The 12,884-nt window shown below is 39.4% G+C and overlaps 1 protein-coding gene across 2 annotated transcripts in view; it reads left to right on the top strand.

The window, feature by feature from the left end:
- Nucleotides 1-3,625: 3,625 nt before the first annotated feature.
- The window catches only part of LEPR (leptin receptor), a 36,409-nt gene continuing 27,150 nt past the window's right edge, over nt 3,626-12,884 (top strand). Inside the window, exons 1-3 of one of the 2 annotated variants that reach the window (XM_085315229.1) lie at nt 3,626-3,680; nt 6,579-6,887; nt 7,618-7,735. In XM_085315229.1, the coding sequence (XP_085171355.1) occupies nt 3,641-3,680; nt 6,579-6,887; nt 7,618-7,735 (467 nt within the window). In that variant the 5' untranslated portion in view covers nt 3,626-3,640. The remainder of the gene's footprint in view (nt 3,681-6,578; nt 6,888-7,617; nt 7,736-12,884) is intronic. The other variant, XM_085315228.1, reaches the window with a different exon arrangement.

The following is a 12,884-nucleotide window of genomic DNA, read 5'->3' as shown; positions in this document are numbered from 1 at the left end:
ATATACTAAATGACAAACGCAATGAATTTCCATGCCCAAGAGGACTGACTAAGAACCAGAACCACAGCTCTCGCCAAAACCAACAGGATTGGGAAGTCCTCAGCGCCCTTAAAGATCAAGCCAGAAGGCGTTGTGCGTAGGCATTATTACTAGAATATTTTATGCTTTATACAGATCTTTTAAATATTTAAAAACAGCTGTAGCAGAGTGCTTTCAAAACTCAGGGACGGTTTGTATGCTTACAGTATTATGTTCCCATTTCCCATTAACTAGCAGCTGTTGTTTTTTTTTTTCAGGAGTAAGAAAAAAAATTCACTTCCAAAGCCTGTATATATGTGAATATATTGTTTGAGGAAAAATATGAGATTCTGATAATTGAGTTTCTGTAAGTTTCTGTAGCTTCTGAAATGYGGGAAAAGCATGATTTTGGTATATTTGCTCACTGGCAAACCACTAATATATAATCTCTTATCCTGCAGCATTTGCCCGTCTAGTCCCTTTGTCCCTGTGAAAGTCGATGAGAATTTTACAGTTGAGGTTCAGGGGTGTCAGGGTGTCACTACGCAGCTGTGTCCGGGACAGGTTGTAGGGACTTGGCACTCTTAATGATCCGTGCCAGCCTCCGTTTACTGATGTTCTGGCTGAACAGCTAGACCTGCCTCGTATTACAATCCTCTTTTCACGTTAAGCATATTTTTTATGATTCAGAGGTGAGACGCACAAAAACGTAAGTTGCCAAGGCAAGGAACTGAAAAAAAAAGGGTGGGGAGAAGGGTGCCAGGTCCAGAAGAAAAAGGAACACTTTCAGTACATTTGTCTTGAGTCCGGTCAGCAGGTGTTTGTGGATCATCAGCCAGTTTTGTTTCCGGCTATGCTGAAAATGTTTCCCATGCTGATATGCCAATGAATTGTACAACTTCACAGCCTGCCTGAAAAAATGAACTTAATCTCATTATCCTTCTTCTTGCTTGTCATGTTTGCTGTGTTTTGAGTATAATTGAATGTTTTGCTCAAGACGAGGATTCTCCTTACTGCACTTGTTTGTTCAGTGTTTAATATGGAGAGGAATATGCTGTTAACATACAAAATTGGAAGACTTCTTGTATGCAGTAGCAGAACAGCTGGTGGTTCCAGAATGAAGTATCTTAAGGCAGGTGTGCTAAAATAGACCCAGATCTCATCCGTTTGTATGGAAACCATCCCAGCCATGCATACACCTTGCTGTGTTGTTAGCTAACTTGCTGCAGGACAGAGCTGTATTTAAAACCTTTTATAATGCCGGTATATCTGGTAGTGGGGATCTGTGGTTGCTTTATCTTCAGTCTATCCTATGTATTGAATGGGTGTAATTAACACAGAAGCTGTTGTTGACAAAATTAATTAATTGACTCCTTACTTCCAGGGATAGATGGGAGATGATACTTCACTGTTTCACATTCTACTTTGAAATAGCATAATGAAATATGAATTGTTTGCAAAATAGTGATTCTTTTCTTTGAATCTCTAGAAATAGTAGGGCTAAGATACCTGGATGACAACCTTTGCTTCTTGCAGTGTTGGGAGACTGAGAGATGGACTGTAACTTCAGGGACTATTTAGAGCTTTTGATGGTGGAAATTTTTCACTTGTGTTCAAAGCGAGAGCTTTAAAGTCATTTACAATAACACCTGTGACATATTGATAACCTTATAAGCCTCTGAAATATATGTCTGATTTCCCTGGACAATATATGAAAGTGATCTTGGCCAGAGTGTCTTCTAGAGAAGTGGTTGAGCTATTAACTGCAAATTTTTGTTGCATCTCTGAAAGAGGAACATGRACTGTCCTTTTCTTTTCCTTTGGTTTTCATTAAGCCACAGATTTAATATTATGAGTAGTCTATGCTTTTGTAAAGTAAGTTATTATAAATAGTCCGTATCTTCTAGTTAGAAATTTGTAGGAAAAAGATAGCTCAACTTTGATCATAGGTTTTTGCAAATAATTCTAGCCTGTAACTTTATGAAATGATAGTCCTTGAGGAAGCTTGTAACTGGCATAATTCCTCTGGCCTTCATGGCTCATATTACGAGACAGACTAGTGGAAGATGTGCAGATAAGGTTGGCCTGATAACGACTGTGCTGAGAGGTAAATTTTTATCTGAATTAGAGGCTGGGAAGCACTACCTTCAAGATTGGGAGCTTTTCTCTTTAACTACTCAAAATGTAGCTCAAAATATATTCTGATTACACCCTGAATGAATAGGAAGAAAAGTGGATGGGACTGGTACATCTTGCAGACCAAAATGAAGGTGGTCAGTGCTGAAGAAATGACCTGGCTCCAGCCTCAGCTGAATTTCCAAGGGTTTTTCCTAGTGAGAGAGTTTTCAGGGAGACAACGATGCTAATGTATTGGAGCCTTACTGATAGGTTTTGTGCTGCTTTAGGTATTGAATTACTCTTACCTTCAGCTATTGCCAAGCAGTGTCAAGGTCATTGGATGATCAGAACTAAGCCTCTGGCGAGGGTGAAAGGGGGTGGAGGGAAAGGTGTGAGCCTGGTGGCTTTCCTTACTGTAGCAAATGCTCTGTTTTGTGTCAGTAGCCACCAGCTCCTCTGTGATGCTGCCCTCCATGCTGCGAAGGCTTGTTTGGGCTCTGCCTGGGATGAGACTGCACTCATCTACTCGAGCTGTGCTCTAACAGCAGTTGTAAATCCAGGAAGGAATTACCTGGTTTCCCTTTCTGCTCTTCTGTGTCCACCTACGCTTTCCTCCAGGCTGTGGAGCCACCAACCATGTAGCCATTGCTGAGACTTCTCTGCTGCTGTAGTCTGTATATACAGGACATTCACACATCCCCAGAAGGAAGGGCCAGTGCATTAGGCACCATCAGCATCAGTTCTTTTAGCCTCAAGGAAACTGTCACTGTTATTCAAGGAATGACAATACATTGGAGGGAGATCCCCCTCCCCCCCAATTCTTGCCCCCATGTTCTCTATCTATCTGACTTAATCTCTAAATCTTACTAACCATCTAGAAAGACAACGAGTGTCTGTATTTTACTCTCATGTCCCCTGTTTTTTCTAAAGTATAAAAATGCTTATATTTGGGTTTGGACTGAATTTGTGTGAATATAGGGCTAAAAAACAAGAAAAGCAAGCTACCTAAAAAGAATGAACAGTACTAAAACATTATTGTAATGTTTAGTGAAGTCTTCACCTTTGGAATTGGTGCTCACATTTATGCTGTACTTTGAGCATCTCATGGGCATTTTTACTAGATTTGCCGTGCCTTTCAGTAGACCAAACCCAGAAAGTGACCAACARTCATAAAGGGCCTGGAGGAGAACGGTGTTGTGTGGCTCTAATGTTGAGAGGAGGGCTGTATTGATATGTAATTGATATTCTGAGCAGTATTACTGAGTTACTCTATCAAGTGACATTTTCATTTTGTTCTTGCTTACTGTATATAAAGAARTGAGTATCAAATTAAGTGAATGTACCATAATTTTAACTTAAAACTAGCAAAACACATGAATTCAGTGAAACACGTTTACAAATATTTTGTAGCATAAGTACCAAATCCTAATAAAATATTAGACTGGTAAGTATCAGCTCTTAGTTAATCTTCTGTATGTTTTTCAGATCAGCTGTTCAAAACAAGATGTATTGGCAAATCATTCTGACCATGTTTGTGCAATTGGGTAAGTTATTATAAACATTGTTATTATATAAACTTCCAATGTACTTATTTTTAAGATGAATAGTAATTACTATTCATCTTAAGTAGTGTGGTATGACAGGACAAGAGGCAATGGGCAGAAATAGAACCACAGAAGTTCTGCCTGAACGTGAGGGGGAATTTCTTCCCTGTGAGAGTGACGGAGCACTGGAACAGGTTGCCCAGAGAGGWTGAGGAGTCTCCTTCTCTGGAGACATTCAAGACCCGCCTGGATGCAACCCTGTCTACCATGCTCTAGGTGACTATGCTGAGTGGGATGGTTGGACTAGATGATCTCTAGAGGTCCCTTCCAACCTTACTGATTCAATGATTCTATCATTCTATGATCACTATGATACAGTAGCAGTTAACATCATACTCCTGGATGGGCATCTTTTGATGACATTCACTAGAATATGCAAAGATTGTGATTTTTCATTGTGCAGAATGAAAATGGTGGCCTTCTCAGAGTTGTGCCTGTGTGTCTTGTCCCCAAAGGACAGTGATCTTAAGTATTAAGATCAGGAAACATCAGAAAAAAAGTATGTTGTGAGTCAAGGCATGTTAAAATAAGTGCCTCGGTTAAAATGTGCAAAGATCAGAAGTTTATGGGTGATTTGTTCTGTTACCCTAATAAGTCCAAAAGTGGAAGGGAAAATCCAGGTGACATAGAAATTGATTGTAAAGTTTGTGTTTAGTTCAGTGCAGCCAAGACTTCACTTTGAGTTTGAGTTCTGCTTTTGTACATAAACAGCATTCTTGCATGTGCACAGTGCTCCTGAAGGATGCTCAATTTACTGTAAATGTTGTTAAATAGAGTAACTTGTTTTTCTAATTAGGAAATGTCTATAACAATATGGTGTATGCTGTTCAAAGTCAGCTGGCATTTMCTTTCCTCTCACTTTTTTGATTTAGAAAAAACTATTTAAAGATTTATGATGATTAGAAAGAAAGCAAATACTATAGTGAAGTTATTTTCATATTTTGTCTTTTCACATCTTCACAAAAGGTAAAGAATTCGTCAGACAACATACATATCTTTTATCTACCTGGTATCAGATATTGTATTGTTGATAGATACTTTTTTAAATACCTAACATAATGTAAACATTTTCTATACCATTTGATTAACAGACTTGGATGCTTTGGGGAGTTTTTTTCAGAACTGTTTGTCACTGATTGCTGGCCAGTAAGGAGGTCACTGAGAGGCCATCTCATTCTGTTTCCAACAGGCRAACAGGCAAATATCCATGACTGGCATCTTTATAGCCTTGTTAACCTAGGCATGAAATTATGGTACTATTTGAGAAGTAGAGCTATATGCAGTGGCCTTCTGTGCATCTGTGTCATGGACAAACTGTTACATCTATAGCAGGAAGACATTCACCTCACCAAGTTGGGCACATTTGCGTTTGCCAACAGGTTGGCCAGCCTAATAAAGAGGGCATGGTTATGGAAATGATAAGTAGCTGCATACATTTTGAGTTTATAGGATTTAGTTAATCCCGTGAGATTGCCTGATGTGACGTGCAAAGGAAGAGTAAGGTCTCCCTTTATAAAAGAGATGACTGGCAGGAATCTTCTTTTGCCCCCAGTTGATTCTGTAAAATTAGTAGTGTATTAGTTGTCTCTCCTGCTTCCTAGGCAGTCATGTCACTTACTCACTTGTTCTTTGAATCATGTATTATGGACTAATAGTCTGTTCGGTCAACTGAATCCTCCACATGGAGCCAGGAGATCTAATGAAGCTGATATTTACAAAGGCACAAACTCTGCCTTGTTAAACCAGAGAGGGGAAAAGAGCAGAGCCCTTCAGGAGTCTGGTAATATGAAACGTGTGTAAAGACAACAGAACACCTCAACACACTGGATAGTTACTTGTGTCTGCTTTTAATGTAACGTGCATCTACTTTTGAAAAGCTTTCGTTTTATACTTTTGTATCATTTACCTTATGCTTATGTGCTATTAGTGAAACAGTGATAGTAACAGAGAGAAATTGTTTTTTCTTATTTTAGAGATTGTAAGGCATTCAATGTGAATTAATTTCTAGATAATGAACTGTTAAAAATGTTCATGCCTTTACTGAGTAGAATGCTAAAAACAAGAAAGTACACAAATCAACCACATGCCTTTCTTTAACTAGAGCTTTAATCTTTGGATTTCATTTGGTATTTTACAGTAAACTATTTACAAAAGGGATGTGTTCATCATTCTCAAAGTCATTATTAGCATAATTCAAGGTATGACTTACCAAAAAGAGCTACAACTGTGGTCAGAGGGATTTTATTTTGAGGAATCAGTCTGATGGAAAAGATAATGGTTTTCCTACATCTCATTTCCCAGATAATGCCCTTGGGTTGTGTAGTTACCATCAAGTCATATGTTCTTGTGAAACTGTTCTTTGTGATCTAAAAGTTACAAAGCGTCTATGTCATTTACAATGGGATTATTTTTTTGTAAACAACGGAGCCATATCATAACTGTCTGGATTGCAAATCTCCCAGTACTGCAGGAAGATAGGAGACTCCTATCTGTAAAGTGCATGAACATGAACTTAGATTTAAGAGTCACTGTGTTGTGAGTTCATTTAAACCAAAACGGGTTGTTCCCCTACTGTCTTGGTGTTGGCCTATCTCAAGAGCTTGAGGAAACAAAAAGTTAGGTGCAGTGACTGTGATGGAGAAGGCTGGCATCTGTCAGTTGTGAGACACGGGTTCAGAAGGGATGTTTTTAACAGTTTTGTCTCCAGCTTGGAGGAGGCTAGCCTCTGGATTTTGTTTAGTTTTCATTTAATGAAATATTTCTGTATAACATCGGCCGCTCCCTTTACGTTATAAAGTAATACGATCTTTTTCCTTTATTTTGTATTTGTATTTGCAGACTTTCTTCAGATGGCAATTGCCAATTGCATGGTCTATCAGATTCCTCCCAGGAACTTCTCATTACCTTGTGTGTTGCTGAATGAGACACTTTTGAGTCCTTTCTCTGCTAGAGCTGTAGAGGGCTGGTCTGGTTTGAATAGAGAGCATGGAGCTGCTGAAGCCAACTCTCCTGTGATAATGACTGAAGAAAGCTTTCTCTGTTGCCTTTGGAGTGATAACAACATTGATTGCTCATTGTACAGAGCAAGCATGCAAGCAAGGATGCTTATTCCTTCAGAAATAAGCATCTCAGCTTCTCAGGAAACAGGTACGTTTTTCAATCAAGAGCATAAGTTATTGGTTCTTCAAAAAAAAAAAGTTTAGGGAGTCGTTTTCAGCAAAAGCAGGAAACAGCATGGTAAAATCCTTCCTTGCAGAAGCTTGAAATGGAAGGTAAAGGAAAACTGTGTAGCATAGATTTAAAGGGGGAAAAAATGTTGGCTGTCTTTCTAAGGGAATGTTGAATTAAAATATATAGCACTGCATATGAGCACATAAGCCTAGATCTTCAAAGGTGTTTAGCCACTGTGGGAAATAGTTTAAATACTTCTGCAGATGAAGGCTTTAAACTCCTTCAGGAGGAGGGGAGAGACTGAGAGTAAGTGCTATCTCTTTTGCCTGGATTGAAGAGCCTTTATAAATATCTGTACACAAATTAGACTGTATTTATTTTTTTTTCCTGAGCTGTTTTCTCCTTTCATATACTCAATTTCTGAGCAACATACTGGCCCGTTGGCCTATTGCTATCAATGGCAGCAATCCCATGGCTTCAACAGAGTAGAATTTCATTTTATAAGAACTGTCTCATGGAACAAATAAATGTCTTTTGAAGACTGCCAGACTAAATTGTTCCTAAACATTTGCACACATAGTGCCCAGCCACATCTTAATAGGTATCTGTTAAATACCCTGCCTTTTGAGTGAATTTTATCCTGGCACTTCAATTGTTTTTGTTTTTAATATAGTTCAGAAATGTTTAATCCCTTTCTTTTGTTTAGATTCAAATTGGAACATTGAATGCTGGATTAAAGGAGAGCTGGACCTGTTAGTTTGTAGCCTACGGTTTTTGAAGTTGTACTTGAGAGCTGATTTGAAGGTTAATCTTTTATATGCTGTGTAAGTACAGACTATGTCAAGTTTGTCACTTAGCATCAGGAATCTGAAAGCATTTTCTAAAACGTCAGTTGGGGTCTCTCAAGCTTATAGCACAGTGGTAGCATTTGCTTCAAAAGCAGATAATGTTATATTCTTATCTAACAGTAATGTAACACAACATGGAAAGCTTATGGTTCTGCCTTTGAATAAGAAATGATTAGCATAAGGCAGTTCCTTTCCTCTGTCCTTTTCATGTTCCTTTCTTAAAATGGGTATTTTAATTAAATCACTGTTGACTTGCTACAGTATCTTTGCTTTTACAGCTGCTTAATTTTGAAGCTGTGATCTTGGTTCCTTTTTTTTTTTATATGCTTTTGCCCCAAATGTTATCTCCTTTGAAGTAATTGATTGTTACTTAACAGTTAATACAACGCTCAGTGCTTCTCATTATGTTGAGGCCTCTGAGAGAAGAAGAAGCCACCTGTGTGGTTGTCGCTGTGGTAAATATTCTTTGGAAAGCTAATAGATGGTAATCATCCTGGCTGTGGAGTGGGCAAGTCTTTTGTACATGACCTCTTTGATTTGGTCTTAAAAAGATCTATTTGATTCCACTTCAAAACTGTATGGAATTTTCTGTATTACTGACAGATTGGAAGGCATGATATTTCCTGCCTGTCGCTCAGCAGGCTTAAAAATTGTTCGCGGGCAAAGTGTCTTACAGACAGTGTGACCACACAGCCTTAATTTCCTTAGGAAACAGGCTAAGTAGAAATAGATGCCATGCTGAATTTACAGGTGACAACTTCCATTTAAGAAGCCAGAACTGGATGACAGATAACACTTACCACAAATTATTCCTGTTGTCAGGTTAGAAAACAACTGTATTATCTGGTAATTAATGTAGATTTTTAGTTGAAGAATACTTTAAACCTGAAACTAAATTTTGAGTGGGTTCCAGTTTCCGGTGTTCCTCATGAATTTCAATTCTGTAATACCATTACATGCTTTTTTTGTGGGAGAAGTAAATCTGACTTTGTCTCTGTTTCATCCACATTCTCATCTGCAAAATAGAAATATCTCACCAGTAATCCCAGTGTAGTAATCTATGTATTGATTTTTGGTGTGCCTAATGCCTGTGGAACAAGTCTCAGCTGGATGAAGAGATTCTTTGTCTTATGAAGGGAATTCAGTAAGTATGAGGAGAGCTGACCATATAGGCTAACATGAGTCCTTGTGGCATTTCTGAATTTGATATTTTTTTTTCTTTTTTTATAGATGAGGGCAAGATGCAGTACAGTCCCTGACTTTCACTTCCCAGAGTTCATGTTAATGTTTTTCTTTCAGGGCCCCTGTGTTCTGGGGGAACAGCTAGCAAAACGTTTTATATTTTGGTAAAGTGACAGCTTTCCCTGTTGGCTTGCTGATACCTTAACATTTTATTCATATGAGCCAAAATACCTTGACAGCATTCCCAGTTTTAAAATATGCATTCCTGGCATTTGTTACTCCCTGGGAGTCTGGAGATCATGCCAGGATTCTCACATATAAGACAGACAAGCTACAAAAATAATAACCTAGAAGAATCTACAACAAAATACTTGAGTCCTCACCAGTTTTAAGTTTTTCAGCTTTAAAAAGTATCCTTTTCATTTTACCCACTCACAATTTGCCTGCTTGTAATGATACCAAGTAGCTTTGAATAGAAAATGCTTTGCTCTGTCCTAAACAGTGCTATGACTGTTCTCTGTAAGAGGGGCTCGGACAAGGATATCAAGGCTTTTGACCTTTCCTAGCGGCATCTTTTGGGGAGGAGAAAGTTTATTCTAAAATGTAATTAGATAAAATAAATTTAATTGTCTACCATAAGTGAATGATGTTCTTTCCAACTGTATATTCTAGGAACGCTGTAAACAAAGCCTGATGATTAATTGTATAAACTGAAATTGGTTAGCCTTAGGGGTTGCTTTCATAGTGACACAGATAAATTCACCTGTATCAGTGAATTTTGAGCACTGATCATAACTTGCCTTTTCCAGAGACAGCGATGAATACTAATTCAAGGTTATTGCTACTTTTGGGATAATTTAGTTTAAATGACAACAAATTCTGAAGTGTAGTTGAATTGTGCACTAAACTAAAAAAACATTTAGGAAGTTAGTGTTGACTGAAAAAACTTATTCCTACGCAGCTAATAGGTGCAAAACTTGGAGCAGAATAGAAAAGCAAGCCTTGGACCACCAGCCCATGTTGCAGCATTATTTGCTTCTGTGGTTCAGGGCATGCGTTTTTTTTTTTTCTTTCCCTTCTCCCCTCCTCTTCTATAGTCTCTTAATCTTCAGTCCCGTATTTTCAGCTTAAAGTCACATTGCCTTTGCACATTTGCCCTCCCCTCTCTGCCAGCCATTAAAAAGTTAGATGTAATTTGTTCTGTTGAACCTCAGTGATGGGCTCTGATAATCCATCTGCAGAAGTTCGTATGTGTAGTACCTCTCAGGTTCTTGCTTATCTCTCTGTGCCAAGGTAAAATATCTCTCAAGTTCCAGCAATATACTGATCAGGGATATTAATATATACGAATGTATTTTCTAAACCTTCTCCCCCTGCCCTTGCCACAGTTTCTTGGCTCTGCCTGCTTTTGTGCAATGTAGAGTTCTTGTCGAACCACAATGTATGGCTTCTCTCAGCTTGCTGCAAGTCTGATGGAAAACTCCAGTTTTTAATAGCCTGCTGCTTTTGCTTTGTTTCAAGTTTCTCCGAAGTATTTCCTTCATTCTACTGAATGAAGGCACTGCCCTCTCCTGAATTTCTGAGGGATTCATAAGCACAAGCTCATCTAAAATGAGTATTTGCAGGCTAGGAACAAGGGCTATTCTGTGACTGGGTCTGTCTGCAGCGCCAGTGAAGGTGATGGGCTACCTGTGCCATCCYGAGCTGTGGCAGATTTTCAGAATACTTTAGCTCTCTGTTATTTTGCTTGTGTTTGGGTCACAGCACATTTAGCCCTGGCTTGGCAAATTTTTCTTGGATCTTGGAGTAAGTTGTGTAGACCCTTTCCTGAAGCTGTCTGTTTTCTTATCCCAAACGCAGTTTTGTGAGATAGTCCCCGCGTCTTTCCAGTCTGCTGAAATGCAAATACGATTTTCCTATTTCTTAGTATCTGTGTAATCTCCGAGAACAGAGTGTACCTGGCGTCTGGTAACATAGCTTAGTCTTTTCCTGTGCTTTATGCTAGTTGCCTGGAAAGGCAGTGTGGTGTTCAGAGGAGAAGCCTATGGTGTGGCAGCAAGATACTGGTAGCTTTCTGTTGCAAGTGGTGGAGGACCTGCCTGGCACAGAGCCACRGGGCTTTCTTCTAGCTACACTTGCATTCCTACGCAGGGCAGTGTGTACAGTAAACAAATAAAAAGGCTTCTGTGGTGGGAGCAGGGAGGAATAACAGCCCCATGCCTAGTTACTCCCAAACAGATGACCTTTGAGACGCAATATTAGCACAGCACGACACAGGAYGGAGCTCTACGACTCTTTCCCAGCACATAGGTGATCTGGGTGCATATAAGGTCAGGTTGACTGTTAAAATTTGAACTAATCATTAGGAATGATTRGGAAAAAGGTGTGGGAGGATGGTAGCTAATCTTCCAAATAGGCCTGCTTTTACATGGTTGAAAGACACGGTTTGGGCTGATTGTGTCAGGTCAACAGCGCAGAAGGCCTGAGCTGAGCCGTGGCGGTCTCTGTTTGTGGTGGCACCCGAGCAGACGGTTGTGCAGAGAGGAGCCCTCCAGCACACGGGGTCTGTAGAGCGCGGAGGGTGCTGAAAGCTGAAAACTGAGAAACCGAGTTAGGTGTACACACTGAGAGTTTGGGTCTGAGTTTGGACCAGTTTCAAGGCCTGTGTCTAGGAAAGCAGAACACTGAAGCAACCTCAGTAGTATTTTTGGTCTGAAATAGAGAGAACCTTGTGATGTGTGTTGGCTGCAATGTAGCTGTGGTGGAAGCACAGTGCAGAGCCCTGTTCCGTTTGGGTGGGACTCTGAGCTCTTTGGGGCTTCAGCCTGGGCTGGGTCTCAGTGTGCAGGGTGCTGAGGCTGCAGGACCTGCGCTAGCACCCGCCGCTCTTGGCCACTGTGCTTGAAGGATATAAATGTGCTTTTAAATGCTACTGTTTAAAAGCTGATAGACTTTCTTAATTTTCTGTGTGCTGCAGGTGGATAAAGGAGTTGGGGAAGATACTGAGACATTAATGATGTTTGTTTGTGGTTTTGTATTCCTGAGGCCCAAAGGGAAGCCTTACTTATTTTAATATATTTGTATATTCTTTGGATAATGTAAAGTTGTTATAAAATAAGATATTTTTCAAGTCTTCTGGGACTAGTAAAATTCACTGACTACAAATAGCCAAGCTGTTGCAATGCTAATTTAAGTAAAGAGTGTATAGTATTGTAATTTGGTATCTTCATGGAAGTATTATTAAAAGTCTGAAAACTGTCAGTAACAACTATACTTACTAAGCCACGTGAGCAATATTGGATCTAGTTAATTAAAAATAATTGCAGATTTGTTATGGGTTGATTGTATTTTTTTGAGACTAATAAAAGTTGTGAGCAATGATAGAAGGCAGGGGAAGTTACAGGAGTTTTTGTGAAGCTTTTTAAAGGAATGCAGGAGATGGAATTGGGACCACATCTAGGAAAGACAGAAATACTCCAAGAAATATAGAAGCTCTATGTCTGCCAAGTACAATTAGCATAAAGTTGCATACAACTCTTGTCCTCCAGTCTGTGAATACTGGCAAAAATTAYTGTAGGAATGTTAGTGTTGCCTGAAGGTAGCATTAACAACTGTAAACTGCATGAGAAACTTAACCTGACGTGGGGTTGTTAGAGCAGAGCACAGGTGCTTTGAGCGAGTAGTGTCGTGGAGCGTGTTTTTGTTAGCACCTTCCAGGAGCATCCTCAAAACAAGTGGGTGGATACCTAATGTGTGTTTGATCTCTGAAGGATAAGGACAGCAATATCCATGTGTGTAGCTGTTGGATTTCCTTGCGGTTGCGTACGGTGTGGGTTACACATGCTGTTTCCCCTAAGTCATCAGTCCTTTGATTGCTTACAGTTTCCCCTCAGTTTCCAACTTCTCAAAATTGCCTCTTTTTTTTTTTTTTTTTTTTTTAATA

This window comes from Rhea americana, unplaced genomic scaffold, assembly GCF_003343005.1.
Source record: "Rhea americana isolate MKP2758 unplaced genomic scaffold, rheAme1 scaffold_423, whole genome shotgun sequence".
NCBI classification, from domain to species: Eukaryota; Metazoa; Chordata; class Aves; order Rheiformes; family Rheidae; genus Rhea; species Rhea americana.
Note: the sequence above shows the minus strand (reverse complement) of the source record. Positions and strands in the feature narration are given on the sequence as shown.